Source organism: Sminthopsis crassicaudata, chromosome 3 (genome assembly GCF_048593235.1).
Source record: "Sminthopsis crassicaudata isolate SCR6 chromosome 3, ASM4859323v1, whole genome shotgun sequence".
Taxonomy (NCBI): Eukaryota; Metazoa; Chordata; class Mammalia; order Dasyuromorphia; family Dasyuridae; genus Sminthopsis; species Sminthopsis crassicaudata.
Window position 1 is genome coordinate 81123597 of NC_133619.1, and position 9721 is coordinate 81133317.

General features: G+C 33.0%; 1 protein-coding gene across 3 annotated transcripts in view; it reads right to left on the bottom strand.

Moving 5' to 3' along the window:
* Positions 1–9721, bottom strand: part of CARF (calcium responsive transcription factor) — a 52244-nt gene that overhangs the window by 42194 nt on the left and 329 nt on the right. Inside the window, exons 2-3 of one of the 3 annotated variants that reach the window (XM_074299005.1) lie at positions 5100–5190; positions 669–789 (exon numbers count right to left, since the gene is read on the bottom strand). In XM_074299005.1, the coding sequence (XP_074155106.1) occupies positions 669–779 (111 nt within the window). In that variant the 5' untranslated portion in view covers positions 780–789; positions 5100–5190. Of the gene's footprint in view, positions 1–668; positions 9662–9721 lie in introns of those variants that run through there. The other 2 variants (XM_074299006.1, XM_074299007.1) reach the window with 2 other exon arrangements.

The window sequence follows — 9721 nt, forward strand, 5'->3', positions numbered from 1 at the left end:
AATACTGTCCTACAGTCTCTTCAGTTAAGCTATCATTGTTATTGTTCCTTTATACATATCAAATATTGCATGAAACACAAAAATAATTCTAACTTACATTCACAGTTTATAAATAATTTGATCCAAAAAAAGTCACTATTTTCCCATATGATTTAAAATTTCTGATGCATCAATATATGTAATTTTCATTTTTATTTGTGGCCTATTTCTACTTCTCTTTATCTTAAAATTTACATAGGCAGTTACTATATCCGCATATTTCATTTCATTTATTTTATTAGAGCTGTAAAGGACTTTAAATTTCAACTTGTCCAGTCCTCTTTTTTTTTTTTTTTTTTTTAAACAGATGAGAAACTAAGGTCCACAGAGATTAATTTGCCCAAGATCACAGAGTAACTAAGCAGAAGACCTAGGATTCCTATTTAGGACCTCTGATTCCAAATCAAGTATTCTTTTCACTGCCTCCCTTAATATAATCTGACTTTAATAACAAAATTCAACAAGTTTTGCAGAAAATACCTTGTGAAGGTATACAATATTTTTATGCTGTTATTATTAATGAAATATAACATTTCTTAGGCAAGGTAAAGTCATTATACAAAAGGCTATTTCCCCCTCAGAATGAAAATAAGCTGCAAAGAAAATGATTTTTAAGTCTTAACTCCCACCTGAAGCACCTGAACTTCTCTTTCTGACTCTTCGATGTTATTATAGTTGACTACTAATAAATCATGAGATTGTTCCATCCTGGCATCATGGCCAGTTCCATTTTCTTCCATTAAAAGACAGCTGAAAGAATCCAAATCAAAGTCAATAAAAGTACTTTATGAATGATTTTTACAACCCCCTCCATTCCCACAAGATTAAACTCCCATTTCACAGGAAATTTAAGATTTGTTTGAATAATTTGTTCACATCTATTGAATAATCAGGGGTAAATGTCAGTACTAGGTAATTCCTACACCCTTAAGTCACATTTACTCTGGCATTCAAGGATGCTAGGGAAAGAAATTTATAATATTTTTTCTTCTTTCTCATTTTAGAGATTGTTAAGCCTAGAATAAACAAAGTAGGTTTATTTTTGCAGTTGGACAAAGCCTGACCTCAATATCTCATTATTATAAACTGTAAATTGTTTGTCATGTGTAAAAAGCATTATCATAGAACTCATACCATTGATTAAAAGCATACAGAAAGAAGCCAAATAAAGAGAAGTAAATGCTATAAAAACAATCAATTTGTGACTAAGTGATTTTAGGTACTAATATAACATCTGGTATTCCTCACCTTAAAGAATAAATTTCAATACAAATTTCATAAAGATTAAATTTGGACTATATCAAACAGCAACGGGTAGAAATTTATTTTTAAACAGCCATTTAAATGTTTCCTTAGGTTAAGAATACCTTAAAAGTAGCAAATAGCCCTTTGCCAAAAAAAAATACCCCCCAAAATAAAATATTCTAAGATATTACATTGAAAATTAAGATGATGCTGTTTTCAGCATTTTTAGTAGGTAAAATTAAAATCCTATGACTAAAAATTATGTACTTCATAAAAGGCTTCAGGCTTATTTTTAATTTTTCTATAAATATCTACTCTGAAATATAATGCCATATTTTATCAGACATTATTGTAGATATATGATTTTTGTTCAATTAATAAAAACTTGTTAAATACTGCATAAAGTGAAATCTATGTTACCTATTTCTACTTCCCTTTATCTTAAATTTTACATAGGCAGTCATTATATACTAAATTCTATATATTTCATGAACAACAACAAAAACACATAAAAGGACTAAAAATACATTCTAAGAGATACCTTTAAAATAGTTTACATAGATTTTAACATCTTGCAAAATTGATAGAACTAAAGTATCCCTTGGAACTCAGTAAAGAACAGAAGTAAGGCAAAAGAGGAAGAAGGAGACCCCAATATGATGAATTTCCAAGGGGAAATCAACTTTGATAAAAGAGGATCCATATCAACATGGAGAACTACCTTTGGAATAATCAAGTTTCAATGTGAAAAGATCAGTTGATGCAAAATTTTGAGTTAAGCCCTTGCAAACATGAAACTATTATCATAAATTCAGCAATTTTAAAACAAAGTTTGTTACCAAGAATAAATTTGAAGATATATTGGAAACTTTTGTATAAAATTCATGAGGTCAAAACAAAGAAGTGCTATTAAGAACATTTTATTTAGATTTTCAAAAAATGTGTGTACTATGAGATATGAATTAAGATTTTACATTTTATTGGTATAGCAACATGAATTGTAAGAGTTCATTATACAGAGAATTTTTTTCCCCTTCAACTACAATAACTGAAAATTTCTTTAAAAAGAATAGAATGATCCTTCTTGGGAAAATTTTTGTGCAGATCATAATAATATAATAAATGAAGTTATTAAATAACACAATCCTAATCAGATTTTATTTGAACAATATTACCCAAATATTTGCTAAAGTATAATTTTGAAATTCCTTTTCCTTCTTCTTAAAGAAAAAATATTAAAAAACGTAGACCCCTAAAAGGTATCAAAATATAAAGGAAAAGGTGTTTTTATAAATATTGCTATTTTTTCACTATTTAAAACCTGAAATGTTTAAGAACAAAAGTTAGGATCAATCACTAGTAACATTAAGATTTTAGTCAAAATAGTCTTCCTTAGAGAGGCAGAAATATAAATATTACTTAGAGAGAAAAAGGAGATTCATCTTTAAGCAAGTAAACTAGAAGCATTACTGTTCTTTAGGCCTTTGGACTTAAATTGAAATTTTAGTATGGATGGTTTTTATAAATTACATAGATCCCTTTTTAATACGCTGCTGCTAATCCACTTAATGTGAAAATACTTCTGTATAGTTTTTGGAGAACTGGTATGTTCAGGAGGGAAAACCTCTTTGAAAGGCAGCCACTTGAAAGGCACTCTCTCAAGGTAAACATACTTAGGTTACTAGGTATCTGTTGTCCCTTCTCACCCTAAACACTCAGCTAGAATTTTTTTATTATTAATTTATAGATTTGTGTCAACACATACTTTTGAAATTCAGTTCCCAGTAAGGTTTTTAAAAGTGGTTATCAATCATTCATACTTTGATAAGATTGATCTTTCCTTACACATTTAGCCTATAGTATTAGGTATACTATAGGAACAAAAATTAAAAGCAATCTTAGCAATTAAGAAATTTGTGCCTGTGGCACAAGAAAAAAGAAGGAAAAACCTCCTTCTTAGTCTTCCTCTGTTTTCATACCACCCAACATTCAAGATACAGATCTCAAGTTAGTATCATAAGTACTATAGTGAAGCTACATTATGGATTGTAGCTTTTATGTAGGCAAACTAATAAGTACTTATAATAGTATCACTCTAGGCAAATGCACTTCAAATTTCAAATTGCCTTAAAAATTAAGTTTTGGAATCCAGCTGATCACTACAGTAGAAAGAGAAATGAATTTAGGACTTAATTTAATAACTGTTTGGGAATAGTACCTGAAAAAAGATCTGAGACTGCATTAGGAGATGGTCTGACTTTTAGATATAAAGATGGGGGTTCCATGGTATGTTTTGATCAGATTGTTGACAGCAGTCTGTTCATAATACTGCATTTTAAGAAGTATTCAGAAGATAGCAACCAGGATGAAGTACTTTGAGTTTATGGGATATAATTAGTCACATGGCAAATAAGTGGGATTCAAGAAAATGATTCAAGGAATATGGGTTAAGATCGTAGACTTCTCAGTGGAAATATAATAGTAGCCTTCAAATATCTGAAAGGTTGTTATAGAAGAAGTGATTAGATATTGTTTGGCAGGGTAGAATTTGGACCAACACATAGTACTTGGAGAGACAAATTATGAATTGATATAAAACCAAACTTCCTAACAACTATCCAAAGTGGAATTAAAAAGTCCAAGGAAATACGACATTATTCCTTTTAGAAGGTCTGCCAATAAAGGTTAGTCACTTGTCACTTATGATTTATATTAGATGACTTCTGAATTTCCTTCTAACTGAAATTCTGTGAGATTCTCAATCCCAATTCTTAGACATGAACTATGTGATCTTAGGGAAATATTTTAACCTCTTAGTTTTAGTTTTTTCATCTTTAAAATGATCAAACTTTCATCTACCTATTGGGGTTGCTGTAAACAAAATACTTTGTAAATTGTAAGATGATACAAAATTTTGAGGACAAATAAGTAGCCCAGTAAAAGAGTGCCAGCTGGGCCTGGAATCAGGAATATGAGCTGAAATATGGCCTCAGACTCTTACTAGCTGTGTGGCCCTGAGCAAGTCAGTTAAACTTGTTTGCCTTAATTTTCTCACTCTAAAATGAGTTGGAGAAGGAAATGGCAAACCAATTTCAAAAGTAGAGTTATGAAGAGTCAAACATGACTGACCAATAGCAAAAGAAATGTAAGACATTATAATTCTTCTAAATAATACTGACATTTATACGGGGCTTTAAGTTAGCAATAGGCAATTCTTCCATGATTTCATTTGAGTTTCACAACATCCCTGTGAGATACATACTATTATTCCATTTTACAGATGAGAAGACTAGCTCAGAGAAAAAGATTATCTTCTTCATTTTATAGAAAAACAAATGGGGCTTAGAAATGATTTACCCCAGTCACACAAGTAGCAAATAGAAGAAACAAGATTTGAACTCAAGTTCTTTGACTCCCAAGTGATTTTCTTCTTATCACATTATAATCTTTCCCTGAAGTCATAGCTAGTCCTCACTGGAAAAGAGATTCAAATCCAGGTCTTACTGATCTGAAGTTATTCGTTATTTCTATTATTCCATGTCAGTTGAGAAATATCTGAATGACACGATCTTCTAGATAAATACCAAATAAATATAAATATAAAAACTTTCCTTTCTCCCCATTATCACAATCCTGCAAAATTTTTTTAAACTAGATCTGTGATTTTACTGGGCTAGCAAATTCCTGTATTACTAACTAACACACACACACACACACACATATATATATATATATATATGGTATCTCTTCTTGGTAATTTCAAACACCTCATTTTATTATGTCAAGTTATGTAAATATTATAAAATAATACTTACCACACACAATAGTTCCATGTCAAGGCATAGTTACTTAAGGACCAGCATGTTAGGTATCATGTCCATCCATAAATGAAATCTTCTTCCCCAACTGGTTACCATAAACAGAACAATATTCTAAGACAAGGTATAGTTTTGACTTTTTAAGTATGTGAAATGATAAAAAAAATATTATTCACAGGCTCTATTACTATACACTATTAATTTCCAAAATATAAAGATAAAATATTATTTCCATGCAATGATTAATTTAAACTAGAGACCATTAAGCAGCCATAAATGTATTTGTCAAGAACTGTGAGAAAACTTAAGTAGAATGGTCCTGAATACTAAAACCCAATAGGTGCTACACCTACATCTATGCCATTAGAAAAAAACCAAACAAATAAACCTTTGCATGACACAATTAGCAATTAAATTTTTTTTTTTCTGGTAGAAATGGTAAAAAAACAATAAAATATATTTCTATAAGTTTTTAACAAACTAATCTAATATTAGCAGATAAAACCTCCTAAGAAAATGACTTTACTAATTTTAAAAATCTGGTAAGAGCTTAGTTTGCAGGGATACAATAAAGCCAGAAATGTATAAAAGATAAAAATAACTTAAAATTATTTTGTTAGTTTCCATTGTGGAAGGAAGTGAGAAAGGTTGGGAATAGACCCTAATAATTACAGCATCTTCCTAGTGCATTTCTAAAAGTATTTTTAAAGTAACTCTATACAACAATCTGGTTAAATAAGTTACAGGAGACTATAATATTGAATAATTTGTCGAAATTACCTCAAGAACCAGTGATATCAAAAAACAAAATCTAGGATATTTGTATCCCAGATAACAGGCCAAAAAAATTAAGAGTATTTTAGTGGAGGGGTTTATTTTTTTTCCCCTTGTTAAAAAGCTGGTCTGTAGAAAGTTGCCAAATTAATCAAAAATTACTAATGAGAAAAGTAAATTAGCACAATTTTAATATAAATATAAATTTTTAAAAAATGCTTTTAAATTGGTTCCTGAATTATGACTTTTAAAAATAATTCCTAAATAGTCTGAAATGGCATAATTGTATTTGAATAGTAATAACCAGATAAGAATAAAAACTTAATCATCTCTAAATTTTGAACACTGAAGTGTTGGCCTCCCCATAGTATGTCCTCTCCTTAGTTGTCCGGGAGTCCTAATTTTTAAATTCTATTCTTTCCCTGTGAATATGCATAGACACACAAATCTATAATTCATATCTCTTTAGTGTAGAGAATGTAGAGAAAAGGACGAGCTGCTATATTAGCAAGAAATAACAAATTAATTTCTAAAGCCCCTTCCAACTCTAATGACATAATAAAATATGCAATCTGTTTTATAATCCTTCTAATCACTTGAAACCACCTGATCATCTACAATTTCCTAAATGAGAACTACTATAATAAATGAGGAAGATAAGAAATCATCATGGTTTTGATGCACACCAGCATTTTAAACAAACCAGTAAAAGAAATGATGGATATGATATTTAATATCTTTAAGGCAAAAACACTACATAAAGGCATAGTTTTTAATGATTGACAATGGTTACATAGAGAATACTTGAATATATGAAGTAAACAGTTGTATCTGTTTATCTCAACTTGATGACAGAATATGCTTCATATTTCATATTTAAGGATATTGAACAATATCAACACTAATTTTCTTCTCTAAGCAACAATGATGGGATTCAGCTGAACAATAAACAAAAGACATTCCAGCAACTGAAGAATAATTTCCAGTAATGGACAAGAGGCTGGATATGGAATCAGAAAGACCAGTATTCAAGTCTCATTTCTAACACAAAGAAACTGTATAACCATAAGCAAGTTACCTAAACTCTTGGTGTCCAGGCAATTTAATAGACTATTAAATTACAAAGGAATTGCCAGTCTTCATTTGTGGACATAACTTTCATGTAAATTAAATTAAAGATCTGGAATGCCCCCCAAACAACTGAAAAAGTATTTTTGTTACTGATTAGTGAAAATATATTACATATATTAATTTTCAGTTCATTGAATTCTAGAAGCAGAAGAAACTTCATAGATTATCTAGTTCAATCCCTAACATATGACAACTCTTTTCCATACATTGATACTAGTTTTGTCTGTTCTTTAGGGTCAAGCTAATTTTAAGCTGAAAACCTCTTAAATCTGACAACACTTCAGTATCCTTAGACTACAACCTTTTCCATGCTCTTTTCTTCTCCAGGTTAAAATGTCCTTCAGTTCATGTTCATATAGCATGATTTTGAATCTCTATATCCTGGTGTCTTCCTCTAGACTTGCTATAGCTTCTTGATAATCTTCCTAAATTATCATGCCCACTATACTACAGATGCTATACTTTTATTAAATGTACCTTATCCCAGTAGCTACTTTGATCACCAAGACAAAATGTTGATTCACATTTCATAATAAGTTTGCATCTCTTGAGACTATACAAATCAAAATGGTTTTGATAGTCTCAGGAAATGCAAAATGATGGTGAATATGTGAAACTTGTTGCATACTTTTAAAAACCCAAATGCAAGATTTTACATTCATTCTTAAATTGCAGGAACCACCATTCTAGCTTGTTTGTGGTACTTTTTAAGTTTTGATTCTTGTCTTCAAGATAGTTTTATCACATATAGTTTGTTTTCTTTAAAAAGAGCAATGTGGACAATTAAAAAGAATACATCCTGATCTTATTATATTTACTAATCACATTTGAGATATTTTAATTTTAAAAATCGATCTTCACATTAATTGAAATACAAATTAGGCATTTTTTCAGCTCAGCAAAATGCAAACCAACAATAAGATCTAAATGACCTAATATTTATGGAAAAAAACCCTAGACATTTCAATGTAAAATCTTTGTTAAATGACCAATTTTCCTTTTAAAAAAAATCCCTGAAAATCAGAATTCAGTTGTTTTCAGGTCTTACTTAATAAGTAAATAATAAGTAAATAAAAGTAATAAATAATAATTTAAAAGAGGAAAAGTTACAAGGGCACTATACAAACATCATAAAGAATAATGAAAAACAGACTTAAAAATTATTTCCAATAGCAGTGTTATTTCCTCTTAAACTTGACTAGTATATGATATAAATCAAAAGAACTTTTCCATTTATATGCCTTTTCCTTCAAGAGCCTTTAAACATCCATGTAGCGCAGCAATTAAAAATGTGTTAAACGAGGGGCAGCTAGGTGGCGCAGTGGATAGAGCACCATCCCTGAATTCAGGAGGACCCGAGTTCAAATCTGATCCCAGACACTTAACACTTCCTAGCTGTGTGACCCTGGGCAAGTCATTTAACCCCCAGCCTGGGGCGGGGGAGGAATGTGTTAAGTGGATTTTCAGGACCACTATATGTATATATTGTATAACATTCATTAACTTCAAGATTTCTTCTCCCTTTTTTCCATATACCATCTCTCAACTGCACGGTCCCAATTCAAACAATATCTAAATTCGAGCATGAAAATCATGGTTAAGTCTCTATTCTAATGGCAACATCTTTTTTTCTCCACTGCCCCATTACCTATTTTTCCATTCTTGTTTCTTCTTCCTGGCAATATCTCGAAGTTACAAACTCTTTAGTTGACATTTGTCAGTGGAATGACAGCACACTGAGGATGACTCTCCTCAGCACACCTTTTACATTTAACAAAGAGAACTAGTCTCTAAGAACTGTTTATATCAGCATTTTCCAAACTAATTTGGCCATGGAACGCTTTTGGATTTGAAAATTTCCTAAGCTAGCCATAAAGGCTGGTCCCTCGAGTCTGGGGCATACACGTGTATATACGTGTATGTGCGCGCACCTGGGACAAAGGGAACTTGGTGTAGAAAGAGCAAAATAGAGGGACTCCCATTTTCATGTCAAAAGAAGACCATTTCTGTCTTCTTTTGACAGACATCTTCGAGAATATGGAAAAAAAAAAAGAAAGTCGGGGACATTTTCTTCCCGCCACAGGTCTGGGCTGGACAAGTGCGGGGCTCGATGACGCCTTTATGCACCCAGAGAAGACAATGTAGGCATTGCAAGAACTGGAGGAGGTAGCCCTTCGGCTACACCCTGACCTGCCCCCTTCCCACGGACACACCCGCGTGCTTTCTCCTCACTCTCACATCCCCCAGCGCGGCGTCAGGGGACGGTTTCTAAGTCCCACCCCGCCCCCGAACACAGACGCCCCCACGGACACCCCGAGACTCCCAAGTCCTTAGGTCAGTCGGGTGGCTAGGGTGTCCTTGACTCGGTAAAACGCCCCCTCGAGGCGTATGCTTGGGGGAGGGGATACTGGGTGATGGCACTTGACTCAAACTGTCACCGTTTCTCCAGACAAAAGAGAGGGAGGGGCGGAGCTGAGAGCTCGGGAACCCCAAGAGCAAGGCCCGGACTATGGTGCATCCTCAGGGACTCTGCACCGAGCCGCGCCGCGGCGGCTTTTCCTTCAGCCGGGCTACCTAACCTCCGCCCGCCAGTGCCCGCAGGGTCAGGGGGCCTTCCCCGGGGAAAGGATCCGGAGGACCGCGGGGTTCTACTACGTTCTACCCCGTGACGCCGCATCTAGGGGGAAGCGGACGAGCCGCGGGCTCGGGGACCG